Consider the following 18,733-nt stretch of genomic DNA (forward strand, 5'->3'; position numbering starts at 1 on the left):
CGCCCTGCCTCGGTCTTGGTCTTGACTCGGTCTCAATCCCTAAATCTCTTGGTCTTGTCTTGGTCTTGGTGCACTCTGGTGTCAGACATGTCTAGGGCTGTTTCCGAAACGGCCTGCTACATACTACTTACTAATGTAGTAGGCAGTAGGTATTGCCTACTACATACTGCGTTTGAATTTAGTATGTAGTATGACTGTTCTGTCCGATCTGTCATGCAGCATGCTGAGCCAGACGTCGCTGGATTTCCGGTTTCGGAAAGCGGAAGTAAACAACGGCGAAGCCGATAAATAAAATGCTTATTTAGCATCCATGTATGATTGAAAAAGTTAGGAAGTGGTTTATATGTAATTTGATAACTTTCACAGCACCCAAAAACGGATTTCCTCCCGTCAAAAAATGAGGAAAAAGAAAAAGCAGAACGAGCGCTATGCATTATGGGAAACAGTACGCGAGGAAGACTGGTCCGATGCACACTGAGATATTTTCCCGAATCAGTAGACATCCGGGGAGTTCTGGCATACTGCAGATTTTGCTCTTGTTCACATACTACTTACTACATACTGAATTTTGGACATATCAGTACGTACTGCTAGTATAGTAGGCGATTTCGGAAACAGCCTAGGTCTCGTGGTCTTGACTACAACACTAGACGCTTGGTTTGCACACTTCCTACGTGCCACCCCTGCAACAGTCTGTGCTGCCCTGGTTGGGCCACCCGGTCAAAAAAAACCTGGACACGCCCCTGTTCATTTAACAAACTCTCTCATAATGTCCCGGTATATTATATCCTCTCCCATGGAAACAAGCTGATCTTTAGTATTAACACATTAAACCCCAGCATCAGTGGTGTTTTAATTCCCTCGTAGCCCTGACAGGGGAACACAGCTCCCTCCACCCCTCCCTCTCCTCCCCCTGAACCTCTGAGCCTCAGGGTGAGATGTCAGTCCCCGCTCAGCTGCTGTGAGTGAGATGTTCTCCATGTTGACGGGTCGCTTTTCAGAGGAGACGTCGTTCACTGTCCTTTTTTCACTCTCCTGCTGTTCAGAATTTATAACCTTCATTTTTATTAGAAACTTTGCGTCGGGAAACTCCCTTTGACACGTCTGATGGCACGGTGGATCATACTTTTGTTTTCTTTATACGGAGTTCTGCACGGACAAGGTAAGAATTTATTATATTATTAAAACGCACTAGCCTTCATTTTCTGAGTAGTCGAGGTTAACATTACTTCTCATATTCTACAATTTAGAGGATATTTTGAATTTTTAAGGTAATGTAGAATATTAAACATTGCTTTTACACCCTTTTTTTCTGACAGTGTGAGCACTGCTGCTTACTTTTACTGCTGTTTACTTGTAATACTCATCCCATCATCCCAAAACTGCAGAAATTCAGCCTCCTACACTCCAAGAGTGCTGTCAGGATGGGAGGGATAGGGCCCACGGAGGACAAGACTGTACAATTCTCCCTCTCATCTCCTCTTTCCAGACCTGCAGGTAAGCAACACCTGGTTTCTCAAAGCAGCTTGTTCCCTTTGAGGGTCTCAAAGTGGGACCCAAAGAGAGATCACTTTAGAGACGTTCAAAGACGAAGTTCTTGTATATGTGGTGTCTACAACCAGACCCTCCTGGGACCTCATATTTCCAAGGATGTATGGACTTGAGAGAAGCCAAAATGTATGATATTGCACATAAGAAGAGAGGGGGAGACTGGTGTATCCTGTGGACGGGAGCTTACAGAGGTATTTCTCTTTTAAAGCAGGAAACACCCTCAGGGTTACAAGCCCGAAATCATCTCCAACCATCCATCCTGCTACAGGGAAGTTTACTACATAGTAACTACATAGTAAGTGCAGGCGTTAAGAGCCCCCCTGGAGCATTTTAACACTAAAGGGCCTCGTTTGACTCTAAGAACATAGAGGGGTGATTGATGGAACAGAGGAACACCTGGTCAACACACGGAGGTCAGCTGAGGGAGCGTTTGCAAAGGAAAAACTGAGAGAGAGACACTGGGTGGACGTGTTTTTTTTACCATGGCAAAATGAATCATATTTAATATCAACAAACGTTGGTTGAAGAAGCTGCTTGTATTCATTTATTTGTGTATTCAGAGGGGCTATCATTCCTCCACATTTCATTTCTTATCCATCTCTTCCTCAGAGAGTAAAAACAGTGCACTTTCTCTTCTTAAAGATGCTTGGTACAACATGTCTTATGTTTATATGCAGGATCACCCAGGAGCAGTGCTGTACAGCAGCAGTAGCAGACCGACTCTGTGACAATGGCATTACGATGGCCAGAGGACAAGGGGCTTGTGAGAGGCCCTTCTTCCAAGGAGACCCTTGGGAAACCAAAATATCTAAGGTTAAACTCTCTAAACGGCATCATCTTTAATCTTTGAAAACCAATACATAGGGAGAGTTACGATTATTGAGATAAGATTCTTCCTCTTCTTCTTCTCAAACTTTGACCCTCTCTGTCTCCTGATTAGGCGTGCTGTGACTGCTGTTCGCTTGGTCTGATGCTAGCCAGCCGTGGCTCGAGCTGCGAGCTTCAGAATTTGTTGCTGGGGAGACAGTGTGCACACACGGCTAGAATTTGCTGTGGCAAGAACACAACAGAGGAAACCAAACCAAAAGCTGAAGGTAAAAGACCCAAACAAACTTGTTCTCTTTCTGTCCGTTCGAGCCTTGATTAGCTATGCTGTGTGTTATCATGAGGGAACGACTACTGGGAGTCTGTGACACTCAGTATAATCAGTGTGTTTGCTGTTTGCACATTAAGTGCTCTCTGATTAAAACAAAACAAAGTACTGACTCTTTTATTCCACCTTTTTTTTTAATCATTGTGAAACCTGGTGCTTAAATTACCCACAATGCAACTTTGGCCGTTCAGTTGGAGACGTCTTAATACTTATAAACCTATAAGTTACAACTCATAAGACTTATTGGTGTAAATGGTGCCTGTGATTTTACCAGCACTGGCAGCAGAACCTTGACACCCGCTGAAGTTTGTTTGGGTGAAAAGAGCCAGTTTTTCAATGAGTCGAGCACCTCACATCAAAACAGACAGTTTTCCTAGGGGCAAAGAGACCAGTCATGTTTCCATAAACTGCTGAATAAATGGCCTTGGTTTGACAGCTGTGGAGCAGATTGCTGCCAGAGAGACAGACAGACAGACTGGGGGTTGCAGCAGGGGTATTCACAAAGCTAATCTGAAGACACCTTGCCAAATGGTAACTCAGGGCCAACTGGTGTTTTGACTCGTAGCTTTTGTTCCTGTGTTAGCTTACAGTAACATAAAAATAGCAACAGCAAGACAAACACACAAAGCTGCACAAACACCATGTGAAGAAACTAAACAAGTGTCGTCCATATGTAGAGCGAAAGCCAGAGTGATGCAGAATACAAGACAAGAGAGGATAGTAGTGTTGTACTTTGTGACAGGGCTGAGAATGTAACCGGTAGTTGCTTTTAAAATATTTTATTTATAGATTTTCAGTGAATAGACAAGTAACACAACTACAGGAATAATACAGAGGTGGGCAAAGAAAGACAAGTACACATACATACCTACATAAATACAAATAAAAAGTAGACAAGGGAAAACCTGCTCTAACAAGATACATCATTATACAATTCTATAGAAGTATAGGTAGGGGAGAGCAGGGTTGGTTGTCTTACGGGATGGTTGGCGCACTTGTTATATCTCGCCACCAGAGGGCGCTGTCTCTCAAATTGGGGTATGGACATTTCCAGAATTAGGATCAGAGCTCACCTACATAGTCTTCTCTGGAGTAAGACAACTGAACTTGAGGGGAGAGGACTTTTTGTGTTTTTCATGTTAAATTGTAAATATTCAGCTCCTCAGTATTTTTCTTCTAGGCTTTTAAATGATGGGTTTATAACAAAACAAGTGTTACCCTTACAAAGTGTGAGGGGAAAGCTATAGTTTAGATTTTTATTAGCTAGCTAACTACTTGTTAGATGGTAGTTAGCCTTGATGCTAGCAAAATATTCCAGTTGGGGTTGGTCGTCATTCTCTTTGGGGTTGGTTGTCACATGTAACAACCAACCCCAATGTTGGCAAAATCATGCATGGTGAAATTAGTTGGAGTGCGCAGACCCTACATTTGCCATCACTGTAACTCAGACAGTGACTGCATGTAGCCTAGTTGAGTAGGTCATTATTGTTAGGCCTATTTGTTTTGTTCTTTATGTTGTTATATAGGCTGGTCTAAAGATGTGTTTCCTGTTCATGTTCCTTGTTCATTTTATGTTAAAATGCATGAAGTTATTCAGGCCTATCACATGTCAGTGCAATTAAACTTTCAAATTTAGTTCTGCCTTCTTGCCGTGTTTAAAAGATTTTTCCCATTGAAATACCATTGTGACAACCAACCCCATAGTGTGTGACAACCATCCCCCTGATGGGGTTGGTTGTCACAATGTGTCAGAGTGTCTTTGATAATTAATTGCCTCTTTGTCACAATTAGTTGGAAAATGAGAGGGATGCACATTTCAAGCACACCGTAAGCTTCAATTTAATGTAGGAATGACTATTGAAAGATGTTTTGATGATGAGCAATCATCAAAACAGTAAAAAGTGTGACAACCAACCCCGTTCTCCCCTACATCACAAAAGCCAACACTTATACGTAAATAGAGACTTTAGGTAATTCTCGATAGGTAAGACAGAAATGGTTGCCACATCATGTCAAAGGCTGCAGAGTTGAGAGAAACATTGTGTCAGATCTTTTCCATCTGTAACAGATTGGTAATTTCTGCTAGCCAGGTCTTAAAAGAAGGGACATCCTCATTTTTCCAATGAGTTAAAATAGTTCTGTTTGCAATAACCATACCATATTGTATTGTTCTCCAATGTAAGTGGGTAAGAGTGGAAAGAAATCAAGTGCCACCTAAGATCGATGTTAAAGGGTCAGGGGAGATGTCACAGTTATAAACGTCAGAAAAACACTTGAAAATATCAGACCAGAACTGATTTCATTTGGGACAGAGCCAGAAAAGATGACCCAGAGTTCCCTCAGCCGACTTACATTTTGGGTAAGTTGGTGAGACAGAGGGATAAAAAGACTGTAGTTTGGTGTAAGAGTAATGCAGCCTGTGGAGAACTTTACACTAAATAAGTTGGTGTCTGGAATTTATAGAGCAGTTGTGAATATCATTGAGATAAGTTTCCCAGTCCTCGTCATTGATCGTCAGATCCAGGTCTTTATCCAGGCTACCTTTAAGTGTTGTGTAGAGACTACACTACATGAAGTGAAAAGTTGGGAAATGAGTCTCTTCGAGTCAGGGTCTTGGTTCATACCAGTAGTTGCTTTTAACAAGGGTTTGTCTTCCATAGTACCAACAACAAAGAAGCCTGAGGCGAACGTTACTGCCAAGCCCACAGAGGAATCCCGTACCTGTAAAGGTACAGCATCTCTATTCCTATTCTGTTTTAACATGAGCTGTGAAAGACTTTAGCACTATCTGTGATCTAGGACACTTGTTGTATAATTTGCTGTCTATCTCTTCATTTGTCTCTGACGTTTTCAGACTCCAACTGCTCCCAGTTGTGTGTAGGTAACGGTACATGTGCTTGTCATGATGGGTATCAACTGCAAAAGGATGGAGTGAAGTGTGAGGGTAAGTAATGTTAATAAAAGCATGACTGCACCACTATTCTCAAAGTGTGAAACTTGATTCAATAAATTCATTCTAGACCCTCTAAATGACATTGCTGCAGGTGCTTGAGAGTTTGAGGTTTGCTTTTTTTTCACTTAGTGCCATGTTAAAGGCTTTCAACTTCTTACCTTAACCAATTCCTGCACAGATTTCCTTACAGTATCTCCACTCTGTCAGATGTGAAACAGAACATTCTAGCTAGCATAAACTCTAGATTTATGGTGTTAATGGAAAGCACTGTTCTCATTAAACGTAAGCCTGTTAACATTATCATTGTAAATATGTTGCATGCTTACATACCTAAATACCGACTCACAGAGATGCTAGCATTGTTTGTTCTTTCACTATAAAACAAATAGAACTATCATTCCGCCTATAGCATTTAATTATGGGATACATCGCTCTACCTTTCTTTTGAGTGCATGTCTCTCTCCTCAGATGTTAATGAGTGTCTGACAGCGAGTCACAACTGTGTGTACGGCCAAGTTTGCATCAACACAGAGGGCTCCTTTCGCTGTCAGAGGGAGACTGGTTGTGGCACTGGGTATGAGCTCACTGACAACAACCACTGTCAAGGTAACAAGATAAGAGCGCTGCAGGAATATGTATATATATATGTATTTCTATTTATTTTATTACTTCTCTATGTTTATTTTGTCATTTAAAATAATTTTTCAACAAAAATTTTCTTCACGTGTTTTCTATTAATTTATTTATCTGTTTATTTTATTCATTTTATTTTTAATATTATCAATTTTACTTTATTTCATTTCACATGTCTGAGCCTGTTTGTTTTTATTTGTTTTGTCCTGTTACATTAAAAAAAGTTACAAATAGAATATTAAAAGATAAATAAATAAGCACTGCAGGAATGACACAAAAGTATGAAATAAGATGGCTTATAAGAAATAAGAGAAGGAAAAAAATCTGTATGCTGTTATGTATTTGTGAAATGAAATTGTAACACAAAAAAATCCAATACATGACCTATGGTTTGAAGTATTGTAGACTTGTACAAACAGTTTTTGTAAAGTTTATTTTGATTTAACACGTATTCCTCCTGACCCTTTTTCAGACATAGATGAGTGTGCTTTGGGGACCCATAACTGTGGGGTAGACTTCCTTTGCACCAACACAGCGGGCTCGTTCCGCTGCCGCCCGAAAGAGAGGTGTGGAGGTGGTTTCATCCAGGATGCTGCCGGCAGCTGTATCGGTGAGTTCAGTATCACAATCAAAAGCTTTCCACAGGTAAAAGCGAGCTGCTTTGCCTAATGTGTTTTTTTTTATTATCAGATATAAATGAGTGTGTGGCTCACACCAACCCATGCCTGCCAGGCCAGACTTGTGTCAACACAGTGGGCTCCTATACTTGTCGCAGGAACTCAGTGGCCTGTGGAAGAGGCTATCATCAGACTGTGGATGGCACACGTTGTGAAGGTAGAAACTTTGTCACCACACCTAACTTTCTGTTTTATGCTGAAAAATGATTTTTATCTCACTTTAACTTTCCCTTTTCAAACTAAAGAGATTACATTTCTCCCCCTTACATCACAGATGTAGATGAGTGCCGTACAGGAAACGTGTGTGTTGGCCACGGTTGTGTAAACCTGCTGGGCTCGTTCCGCTGTGAATGCAAAATTGGTTTCACTTTCAACAGCCTTACCAAAACGTGTGAAGGTACATCACAAATTCACCACTATTTATTTACATTTCAAAATGTTTTTCTATGATTTTGTAAATCCTGACTCTTGAATGCACCTCTGTCTTCATTAGATATCAATGAGTGCAGGCACTATCCTGGGCGGCTCTGCGCCCACAAATGTGACAACACTGAGGGGTCCTACATATGCAGCTGCACCACTGGCTTCAGACTGTCCCATGATGGCAGAAACTGTGAAGGTAAAATCATTTGAATTATCAGTTAAGATTTATGTTATACTTTATGGGATAGTTTACAGCAGGGGCTCCCAAACTTTTCAGCCTGCGACCACCAAAATATAGATGCCAAAGACTCACAACCCACACTGTCCCTCAAAGTGATTTAATGTGGCTTCATTTAGCTGGTCTGCAGAAAATGACCCTACCTATATGAGCATGTAGCTGTGTTTCATGTGCCTTTATGAATTAACCTACTGCTGCTGATGCTTTTGATAATTAAGTGTTCACTAACCCTAAACTTAGGAGTCATCTGGCAAAAAGAAAGGCATTTACATTTTCTATTTTAAAGGTTTTATTTCAAGTTAAGCTACTATTTTTGTCAATATTTTTTACTATAATGGGTAAAATTTACTATTTTTAGAACAAAACATTCTGGAAAACATCTCACGACCCCCCATTTGTGTCTCGTGACCCATCAGGGGATCTGACCCAAACTTTGGGAACCACTGGTTTACAGTATATCTTATTTTAACATGGGCAATGCATCTCGGCCTCCTACTGCTGCATGAAAATGTAGCCCAGTTATTGCAATGAATGGGAAAGATCTCTCAGGTTGGCACAGTCTACAGCGTAGTAGCTTCTTGTGTTGTTTTGACCCTCAATAATAATAAGAATAACAATAATAATAATAATAATACATTTTATTTATAAAAGCGCTTTAAAAGTTTCTCTAAGACACTTTACAAGAAAATAAATTATACAATAGAAAAGCAAAGAGAAACAGTGCAAAAAAGAAATGGAAAGCAAAGCAACAAAACAAAATAAAACAAAACAAACAAAAATCAATCAATCATAGTTTAAAAGCCTTTCTAAATAGGTGGGTTTTGATTCCGGATTTGAATTTGGTGAGTGAGGGAGACAATCTGAGGTGTTGGGGGAGAGAGTTCCAGAGGTTGGGGGCAGCGACAGAGAAGGCCCTGTCCCCCCAGGTTCGGTGCTTGGGTTTGGTGAGAGGGGTGAGGAGGTTGGCGTTGGTGGAGCGGAGATTGTGGGAGGGATTGTATGGCTGCAGAAGGTCGGTGAGGTAGGAGGGAGCTAGGTTATGGAGGGCTTTGTAGGTGATGAGGAGGGATCTTGTACTGTATTCTGGAGGTGATGGGAAGCCAATGGAGGTTCTGGAGGACTGGGGTGATGTGGTTTCTGGAGTGGGAGTGAGTGAGGAGGCGTGCAGCTGAGTTTTGTTTGTATTTTAATTTGTTGAGGAGGGTGTTGGGTGAACCGTAGAGGATGCTATTGCAATAATCTATTCTTGAGGTGATGAAGGCGTGGATGAGAGTTTCAGATGAAATGAAAGAAAGGGAGGGGCGGAGACGGGCGATGTTTTTGAGGTGGAAGAAAGCAGTTTTTGAAATATTGTTAATGTGTTGTTGAAAAAAGGTTATGAAAAGCTCAGTGACACTTTATGAATAACTAAATGAAGCTAAACTTCTTGGGAAAGAAAAAGATACTCAATATAGTTTGATAAAAGCTAATTATGACACAAGGCATGTTTGAGGAAACATATTTGAAGTGTATTTTCATTTTGAAGTTTGACCCCTTTCTCATCTGTTACCATGGAGGGGGAGGAGGAGCCAGTCAGTAGGTGGAGCTCCTAATGTTTTGGCTTCACTTTTGAGGAGCTGTGCACTCGGAGATACATTGTTTCCGTCTTCTTTTCCAGTCTAGGTTAAAAGTGTAAAACACAAATTTTTTTTTATGTTTCGAAGATGTCAACGAGTGTGACGCAAACCCTTGCAGCCAGGAATGTGCCAACGTCTACGGCTCCTACCAGTGCTACTGTCGACGTGGTTACCAGCTGAGTGACTTCGATGGTATAACGTGTGAAGGTACTTCACGAAGGCTGACGATATAATCAAACAGGAAATCAACACAATTAAAATCCACACTGTTAACATTGAAATCAAGGGCTCACTGTTCCTTTCTGCTGTTTCAGATATTGATGAGTGTGCTCTGCCGACTGGAGGTCATGTGTGCTCGTTCCGCTGTGCGAATGCTCCAGGAAGTTTTTATTGTACCTGCCCTCCAACGGGATACACTCTAGCCTCCAATGGACGCACATGCCAAGGTCAGTGAACACATTTTGGTCGTTGCTTTTCTGCCCTTCCCTATACATGTAGTGACTGATTTATAACTTGTTGGTGTGCTATTTTTACTATTATCTACTCAACCTTAATTTGTCCCTACATTTTTTTTAGACATTGATGAATGTGCAGCTGGGAGCCATACCTGTTCTGTCTCTGAAACCTGCTTCAACATCCAGGGAGGTTTTCGCTGTCTGTCCTATACATGCCCTGCAAACTTCCGGCAAGCATCAAGGGGGTAAGAGCTGATGGTTACTTGGCTATGAGTTGTTTTTCTACAGCTGAACGTGATGTGTCTTTCTTATCTGTTGTTTAATATTTCAAATCTGTCCCTGCCTCTTCCTTAAAGGTGACATATCATGCAAAATCGACTTTTTAATGGTTCTCTACCTGAAATATGTGTCCCTGGCATGTCTACAAACCCCCCGAAAATGAAAAAAATCCATTCTGCCCCTGTTCTGATTTCGCCACCTTTCTGTAAATGTGTGCTGAAACAAGCCGTTTCAGTTTTCAGTGTTTTTTTTACGTCAGAACGCCATCTGTGTAACAGAAGTCAGAGCTCAGAGCTTGTTCAGCCCATAGACTGTATAAAATACAACTCAACTCCTCCGTTTTTCATTACCTGCACACGTGTGTGCTAACAAGCTTAGGAGGGAGGCATGCTAGTTGTTGGCTGTCTTAATAAACACAAAGGTCGGTTTTACTCCCCACGTCTGCAGATTTGAAGATCTAGTGGATGATTTTTGAAAGTGCTAGCGCTAGTTAGCATAGCCACATAGCTACATGTCGTAGCTGTGTACAAACACACACGTCGACATACTGACAAATAAAACAACAAGAAACACAAAATCTGTGACCAATCGTTCAGAAAGGTCCTGCTGCGGGCGCCTCTCCGTCAGGACCAAATTCTGGATCAAATTCAGAGGGTTGAAGTAACGTGGGTCTGTGAGCAGCCGTGTATATTCAGCCAACATGTAAACATTAGATCAACGTGCTGGAGAGCTGAGGCCACATCCACTTCCTGTGGGGGCAAAAATCTGATTTCAAAGTGTTTTTGAGCAATAAACTTTAAAGACATGTTTTGGGGACCTCTTAGACCACTATATTTTGATGAAAAAGAGCACAGTATGTCACCTTTAATGTAAACTCTTTTTCTTATTTGACCTTCTGTTTTGTGGATTTTTGTGGCTTCACTTCCTGGAGAGCCTGCGATTTTTTACAACTGTAGATCATGAGCTCCTTTCACATATCTACCCCACTTCATTTTTTCACTCTCCTTCCTCTCACTCTCCAGCCAGTTCTTTTAATTTGTTCGCCTTCTTCCTGTGAGTATCTGTTTTTTCCTTTGCAGCCGTTGCGAGCGCGTAACTTGCGAGTTAACGCGGGATCCTGCGTCGTGTTTTTTGCTCCCACTGAGAATCTCCTTCTACAACATCAGCTTCCCTATCAACACTCCCGTCCCTGCTAATGTTTTCCGGCTGGGACCCTCAAATTCCGTGCCTGGAGACAAAATGCTGCTCAGCATAGTCTCTGGAGATGAAGAGGGATACTTCATGGTACAGCAGCAGCAGACTCATGGAGGGGAGATTTCACTGCACCGTCCTTTAACCCAGCCCCGGGACTTCTTTCTGACTGTGGAGATGAGGCTGATTCGCTACGGGACGCCACATCTGTACATGGCCAAGATTGCTGTGTTTGTCACACCTGAGCAGATCATAAGGCCCTCAAGGACATTTCCGTTTTAGAAGTCTGGGAAATTCAAAGAAAAAGTTTGAGCGATTTCAAAAAGGTTTCCGAACTTATGTTAGCTACTTACTGCCGATTGTATTTGTGGTTTTAGATTCCCACTATCCTTTCGGTAATACTCAGAGATTCAGCTCTCCATTCAGACAAGGATGAGAAAGGGATTCATCATTCTTGTTGAGAGGAAAAACTTCAAAATATCCCAAAGCAAAAATGAGGCTACAACAAACTTTGTGGTGATTTTGAGTTAAAAAAATATGTAATTTCACCGTAACAGTTTTTTTAAACCGTTGTCTATTAAATTTCCTTCTTTATAAGGTACCTCAGCTCAACATATCAGTCCAAAACACCCAAACAGAGGTATGCTCTATATCAGGGGTTCCCAAAGTGTGGGTCAGGACCCCCTGGGGGGTCGTGAAACACAAATGGAGGGTCGTGAGATGTCCTCCAGAATGTTTTTTTTTAAGTTATATAAAAATAGTACATTTTACCCATTAAAGTAAAAAATGTGGATAAAAATAGTAGCTAAATTTGAAATAAAACCTTGAAAATAGAAAATGTAGTGAGTTTTCTGCCTTTCTTTTTGTCAGATGACTTCTAAGTTTAGGGTTAGTGAACAGTTAATTATCAAAAGCATCAGTAGCAGAAGATTAATTCATAATGGCTCAGGAAACACAGACACATGCTCATATAGGTAGAATCATTTTCTGCATACCAGCTAAATGAAGCCACATTACATCACTTTGAGGGACAGTGGGGGTCCCAAGTCTTTGGCATCTATATTTTGGGGGTCACTGGCCAAAAAGTTTGGGAACTCCTGCTCTATATCATTGTGCATCTTTTGCTTTAAATGTAGCTATCTTAATAATTGATTTTAAACTAAGTGAAAGCCTGAAGTGAAAGTTCAATATGTAATACAGTGTAATCAAAAGTTGAAATAATAGCTCAACATTTAAGAAACAGAGTATTATACTGAGTTCTTACAAGATTAAATGAAAGATTGATACCACTTGCTACAACCAGCAGTTTGTCAGCTTGGCTTAACAAAATCACTTGAATACAGTGGCTGCTTTTGGAAGTCACTGTGCCTAACCAAACTTGTTAAACACACAACTTTTGAAAAAAAAGAGAAGAAGTTAATGAGATTTAGAAGATGATATGGCAGCTAATTTAACCCCCTTTTGGTGGAGTGAAGTTTAAGCTAGCTGTTCAGTAATTGCTAACTAATTGAGCTAACTAGCTTCTGTAGTTCTTTTATTTTACATAAAAACACTAAAGTGATAATGATAGTTTTTTAATATTCTTTAAAAAAGAAGCATAATGCCTTCTCAAAAACATCCCAGTTACTTGGATTGTGTTTAATTTGTTAATTAATTCATTTACAAGCGCAAAAAGGCAACATTATTACAATTGCAAATTGTGGCCTGCATGTAACAGGGTCTCGAGATGTCTTACAGGCAGGGGCGTCATAGTGGGGGGAAAATGGGACTGACTACCTAGGGCCCAAATGGGGAGGGGGGCCCTTAATGGGCCTGAAATAAAATGTGTTTTCTAATACGCTTTTCTTTTGTTTTGTTATAACTGCAATAAGATAATTAAAATTGTCTGAATAAATAAATAAACAATCAGAATTCCTTTCGGGAAAAAAGGGGAGTCTCCTCCTGTCGACTAGATTTATCTGCTTCGTGAGATGTGCGTCTCATGCCTAAAGTGTGGAATTATCATATTTTCATAGCATCAAGTGTGGCTGAATCTCATTGAAAGTAAACTGTAGGTTTTTAGAGTTTTATTTGACTTCATGAGGTTAGATTATACCAAATAGTGCCCCCTTGTTGTTATTCAACAAGTCACTTGGATTCAAATAATCTTGTTCAAAGAGGTGGACAGTCTGAAGGTCAATATTGTGCAGTTACATTTCGAGAAATTGTAGTATATATATATATATATATATATATATATATATATATATATATATACATATTGATATGTAGCTTAGATTTGAGTCAGTTAACCAGGATAGTTAATCATATATTTTTGTTTAATGCAAATAATCCAGTATTATAGCAGCAATGTTATATTTTGTAGGGTTGGCTGTGGTGATGGGGCCCACTGAGATATCTTTTCAGGGGGCCCAGAATTCCTGGTGACGCCCCTGATTACAGGTCGGTATGGTCCGTGGATGGCTGATGATTTTTATATCATAGGATGTAGCAGTGAATTATATTGAGAAACCCTCCGTGATACCACTAGATGGAGCTAATCATCTGTTGAGTATCTTTTTTAACTCTGACAGGGTTGTTCATTAATTTGCACCGATGGCAGCTCACTTTCCCTCGTCTGTCCTGCAGCCTCTCTCTGTGTGTACTTTCTCTGTGTTTGGAATAAAATACTGACAGATAAAAATGTATTTTCAGTCCTTCTGGTTTCTTCCTTTTCAGTGGCCCCTGCCACTATTCTTGTGCTTCCTTCGCTGTGGTCATTTCTAATGTTGAGATAAATTTTTCCGATGATCTGCTCCAAGCGGCCTCGACGTAAGATCAAACAGGCTTTGCTTCAGCAGACAGTAAGAAAAATGAGCGCTGAATTTATTTATGGGCACCTGGTGTGCGGCCAGCATGGGGCTCAATTAGTGGTGGAGCAGCATTACGGCACATAAGATGGATTGTGCTTTAGTGTTGGTATTGGGTGGTTATCAGTTAATTTGCTGAAAATAATATCAAAATGCTTGTAGCAGTGTTGGTCAGCTTGGCGAACGCAGCTTTACACACTTTCCAGTGGTGGTTTTTGGGGTTTAATGCATGCAGAGATGAATTAAAATGCAAAGATATAATTTACTGCATCTCACGTTTTATTCACTTAAACCCTTATATTTCATAACCACCTGCTTCTGTAAATATTTGCTGGTTATTATTATAAAAATTGTAATTAAACATCAGCAGTTATTTGATTTTTTTTGCTCTTAAGCGGTACAGTCAGTTTGATTCTGTTGCAGATTCTGTCAATATTGTGAACTTTGTCTTTAGTCTTGCATGTAAGGATCACATCAAGGGTCTTTATATATGCCCTCTTGTGGTTTTCTACCAGCCCATTTTTCCCAAGTGGCATTTTATTAATGTGGAACACCGCACAATCATTCCGGTGGTTTTGGCTTCATGTTAGCTGACAACTTGGACTCACCTGCTTGCTGCTAATTACATGGCTCTGCTCCATTTGCAATTTTTGAGGTTATGTCTGAAAACGCTACTGTCTTCAAGTTGGTTAACCTCATAAACATGAGGATTCAAAGTTTTTTTAAAAGTTACCAGTCTCTTAGTCAACCATGGAAGTCTATGGGGCTATTCAGGTGCTGCCAGCTTTCTCTGTTTTTTTGTCTGTCTTTCTCATAAATACCATCGTACATGTGTTGTATCTTGACCGCCCGTGATGTGTAGATGCTGAAGGCATCTTTGTGACACTGGCTTGCTTGTTTAGTAATGCATTTATTACAAGAAAACAATACCAGTATCGGACAAGCACCACAGAATGCCTGGAAGACAGCGTGTCAATCTGTGTCTTTCTGTTTGCAGTTTACCAGCACCTCTTATAGGTCTGCGAGCCGTTGACATAGCCTACTGCAGAGCACAAACTTATCTTAACATCTAGCCTTTAATTGTACTCTCCTTGGCTCTGCTGGCTTAAGGGTCGCAAAACTTATCCCTGCAAGTCACAAAACAGGAAGGGGGTCTCAATCTAAATGTCCTTGAGAGTCTGAGACAGCATAGAGTTCTCCTTGACTTATTTTATGTCAGATACTTATTTTATATTAGATACTTCACATGTGTGGGTTAAAATTATGGGAAATTCACACTTTGCCATTAGATGGTTTGTATTCATTTTTTCTTTGTGCATATATGTATGTATTTCATTTTCCTTATATTCTTTCCATTATCTTTCAAATCCAGACAAGATGCTTCTGTCAGTGTGCGTTGTATTAAGGCCTGCCAGCTCAACGACATCGGCTGCAACCTAGACCCCATCCACCTCATCACCCACACCAGCCTGTCACTGCCAACCTTCAGAGACTTCACTGAGCCAGAGGGTAAGGCAAAGTGGAAGTAAGGCATGTCCTTGAAAATACATTTTAGATCCATTCCATCCATCATCCATAAAGGCCACACACACTGGTCCCCTTTAATTTGATAGTGCATGTCTGTTTCTTTGAGGCAGTTGTGAATGTTTTGTTGTAATTTCAATTTTTTGCCTTATTTTTTTTAGTTCCACATTTGTTTTATTATTTCCTGTATTCCTCAGTTTGGAAAAAATGCTTTTTATCAGCCATAAGGTGCAATTTCCACCAAGAGTTGTGGGGTCTTTTAGTCCCCCAGAACTACTTTACCCTGAACTAAAAGGTTCCTCTGCCCCCATTGTTGTTTGCATTTCGACCGCGGGCTCAAGTCCCAGGTAGATTGTGCAAATCAGGCCAGTGACGTATGGAGAAAAAAAATTATATTGAATAACAATTTGAAATCTTAATAAAAAAACTAAACTAGTATTCATTCCCAGGAACTCCCTCTGTGTTTCAACAACTCTGTAAACTCCACAAACACTGTTACGTTCAGCTGAAAGTCCCAGGACCTTTGAAAAGTACTACCCCCCCAAGCAGGGGCTTTCAGGGGGAGATGAACTACCCCTGAACTAAATTTAGACCCTGGTTCCTCCAGTCGAAACAAATGTAGTTCCGGGGTGAAGTTCCTGCGGTCGAAAAACGCCTATAACAATAGACTATAAAATGATGGATGACACAACCACTCTCTGAAGGGAAGCCAAAACACGCAATGCTCCCCCTGGTGACTGGCTGCAGCATAGGTCACTATAAGATGGCAGCAGTTCATCTGAAAATGACCCTAAGGAATTTGATCTTGGTCTAAAGTTAACTCAGTGTGTGTTGGCAAATTAGTTACAGTCTCATTGGAGTACAACCACTTACCAAACTGCCACAGTTCATAAGCTTCTGTTACTTTTCCCCCCACAAACAGATATTTTAACCATGCCATGTATATGTGGTCAAGACCCAAGTGCACTTTGGGGTTTGCTGTTATCGAACTAATACAAACTTCTAACCAATTTTTCCAACAGAAATAGTTTTCCTGCGGACAGTTGCAGTGGCTAACCCTGCTCCTCTACCCGATGCCACTGATGTTTTCTTCGATATCCTGGCTGCAGATCCTCAGTTCTCTTTCGATGTGCAGAAGAGCTCCCACCAAGGCATGATCATGGGTAAGAGGAGAGAGTTTAACACAAAACAAGGCAGTTCATTCTCACCCAATAGTATATATGCTTATTAAATTTACATTTATCTTTCCTCAAACTGAATTTCACTCAATCGTCACAATCTGTGTCATCCATCAGGTGTGGTTCGGCAGGTAAAACCTATCGTTGGCCCCAGGAACCTTGTAATGGAGGTGGCCATGAACTATGTCAAGTCAGGAGTCATATCCCATCGCAATGTCGTCATCATCAACGTCTTCATTTCTGAGTTTTGGTTCTGAGCTGAGCTAAGAGGTGAATACAAAACAACATCAACAATACAACAAGTAATATATGGAGGAGGCTCCACACCTACATTTCTACAATTTTACAATTCTACAATTTCATTTAGCGGACGCTTTTGTCCTAGGCGACGTACAACACAAGCAAGAATTTAGACTGGACGGCAAAACCTTAGTAAGTGCGACAAAGTGCCTCAAGTTGATTGGCCACAGGTTCTGCCGTCTAGTGCCACCTCTGTTGCAAAACACTGTAAAACACCTCAAAAGCAATGCTGTGTCATGCAAGATAGATTACTATATAATAAATCACTGGATTGTGTCGATTTTCTACTGTTAGATGTACCGAAATGTTTGAGGAGGGCGCGTTGCAACTTGTTCATGCTTTAGGTTCTGACAGCTCTTGCTATTTCACTGCAGTATTGACCAATAGAGCAAAACATGCAATCAAAACATACCGGGCTAATTGCCTATTGCTTTGATTAGCTTGCAAGCAGATCTTTGGGGCTTTTACAAGGCAAGGCAACTTTATTGGTATAGCGCATTTCATACACGAGGGCAACTCAATGTGCTTTACATTAAAACATTAAAAGCATTGGAAACATTCAGACAAGCATAAAAGAGCACAATTAAAATGACAGATACAATAAAGCAGAAAAGAAAAGGATTATTAGAAATATTTATTGGAAGTAAATTTAAAATGTGCATTTAAAGTGAGTTAAGATAAGCTAAGATAGGAAGGCAGTGTCAAATGAAAAAGTCATAAGTCTTAACCCTTACAGAGGGTTTTGCTTTTTGCTAAGGCTTGTATGCTAAAAAGATTGGAATAACTTACATGCAACTGTTAAGCTAGTATGTTGTCCACTAAGAGATGCAGTATAAAGACATGTTCATCCAGTTAACATCTTAGTTTACCATGTTAGTAAGTTTGCTAATTGCTGGTTAATGCTAACTTCATATGTGGCTAAGGAGAATGTTGTATCTGATCATAGACTGTATAAAATATGGACGTAGTATCCGTGACGTCACCAATCTGTTTCTGAAGAGCTGTTTTGAGGCCAATCGTTGAAAGCAGTCATATTGCTGCTGTCGAGCAATTGTGACGTAAGGAGGCGGGCTTTGAGCCTCCGAGCCAACAGCTACAGTGTTCCCGCCTGTCAGTCAAGTCAGCTGTGCCTCTCATTGGAAGACTCGTAATCTCAATATCTTTGAAATTACAGCATTTGAAAAAAATTCACCCCTCGTACAGTGTGTGCCAATCGAGAAATGAGCTATCCAGACTACACACGTTTTTTGTACCAGGCTGTAACGTGTTTATTTCTGCTGTAAAGATCGGCTTTTTTTAATTGGTGTGTATGTGGTTTCTGGTACTTCTGGAGCCAGCCTCAAGCGGATCCTGGATGAACTGCAGTTTTTAACACTTCTGCATTGGACTCATTTTTTTAGACCGGAGGTTGCCGCTTGTATCTGATCCAAAAAATAGTTTTCATAACACAAAAAATTCTCTTTTGTCACTTTATAAGAGCTGAAAAAAATCAAGTATTATAAAAACAAAGTGGTTTTATACCCTTAACCACTGTCTACTGTATTAACTTTGAATAATGTTTGTTATAACGAGTGCCATATTTCATTTTTACCATTGGTTGACTTGTTGAACTTTTTGATACTTGCTCCTTTACATTGATTTTGACAGACCAGCTGTAATATGCTTCATTTGATAATAAAATACTACATGTATTGACTTTCTTTCAACAGTGAT

At 40.4% G+C, this 18,733-nt stretch overlaps 1 protein-coding gene across 2 annotated transcripts; it reads left to right on the forward strand.

Annotated features, from left to right (window-relative positions):
• The first annotated feature begins 853 nt into the window (after nucleotides 1–853).
• LOC117804671 (fibulin-1-like) lies at nucleotides 854–18,715 on the forward strand. 2 transcript variants are annotated; one of them, XM_034672971.1, is made up of 17 exons: nucleotides 857–1,162; nucleotides 1,389–1,497; nucleotides 2,229–2,364; nucleotides 2,492–2,645; nucleotides 5,365–5,433; nucleotides 5,559–5,648; nucleotides 6,126–6,263; nucleotides 6,763–6,900; nucleotides 6,981–7,124; nucleotides 7,242–7,364; nucleotides 7,461–7,586; nucleotides 9,332–9,451; nucleotides 9,559–9,690; nucleotides 9,821–9,944; nucleotides 15,391–15,527; nucleotides 16,565–16,705; nucleotides 16,838–18,715. In XM_034672971.1, the coding sequence occupies exons 1-17, from the start codon at nucleotides 1,108–1,110 to the stop codon at nucleotides 16,975–16,977; spliced, it is 2,076 nt and encodes a 691-aa protein (XP_034528862.1). In that variant the 5' UTR covers nucleotides 857–1,107; the 3' UTR covers nucleotides 16,978–18,715. The 2 variants fall into 2 exon arrangements, with proteins under 2 accessions (XP_034528863.1, XP_034528862.1); XM_034672972.1 differs by lacking the exons at nucleotides 15,391–15,527; nucleotides 16,565–16,705; nucleotides 16,838–18,715 and adding an exon at nucleotides 11,058–11,889 and having other exon boundaries at nucleotides 854–1,162.
• The last annotated feature ends 18 nt before the right edge of the window (nucleotides 18,716–18,733 follow it).

This window comes from Notolabrus celidotus, chromosome 21, assembly GCF_009762535.1.
Source record: "Notolabrus celidotus isolate fNotCel1 chromosome 21, fNotCel1.pri, whole genome shotgun sequence".
Classification (NCBI taxonomy): domain Eukaryota; kingdom Metazoa; phylum Chordata; class Actinopteri; order Labriformes; family Labridae; genus Notolabrus; species Notolabrus celidotus.

Excerpts from the sequence above, each read along its gene's own strand:
- LOC117804671 (XM_034672971.1), top strand. The coding sequence starts at position 1,108 with ATGGCACGGTGGATCATACTTTTGTTTTCTTTATACGGAGTTCTGCAC. Across the intron at positions 2,365-2,491 it reads GGGAAACCAAAATATCTAAG|GCGTGCTGTGACTGCTGTTC; the intron begins GTTAAACTCTCT and ends TCTCCTGATTAG. Across the intron at positions 6,264-6,762 it reads TGACAACAACCACTGTCAAG|ACATAGATGAGTGTGCTTTG; the intron begins GTAACAAGATAA and ends ACCCTTTTTCAG.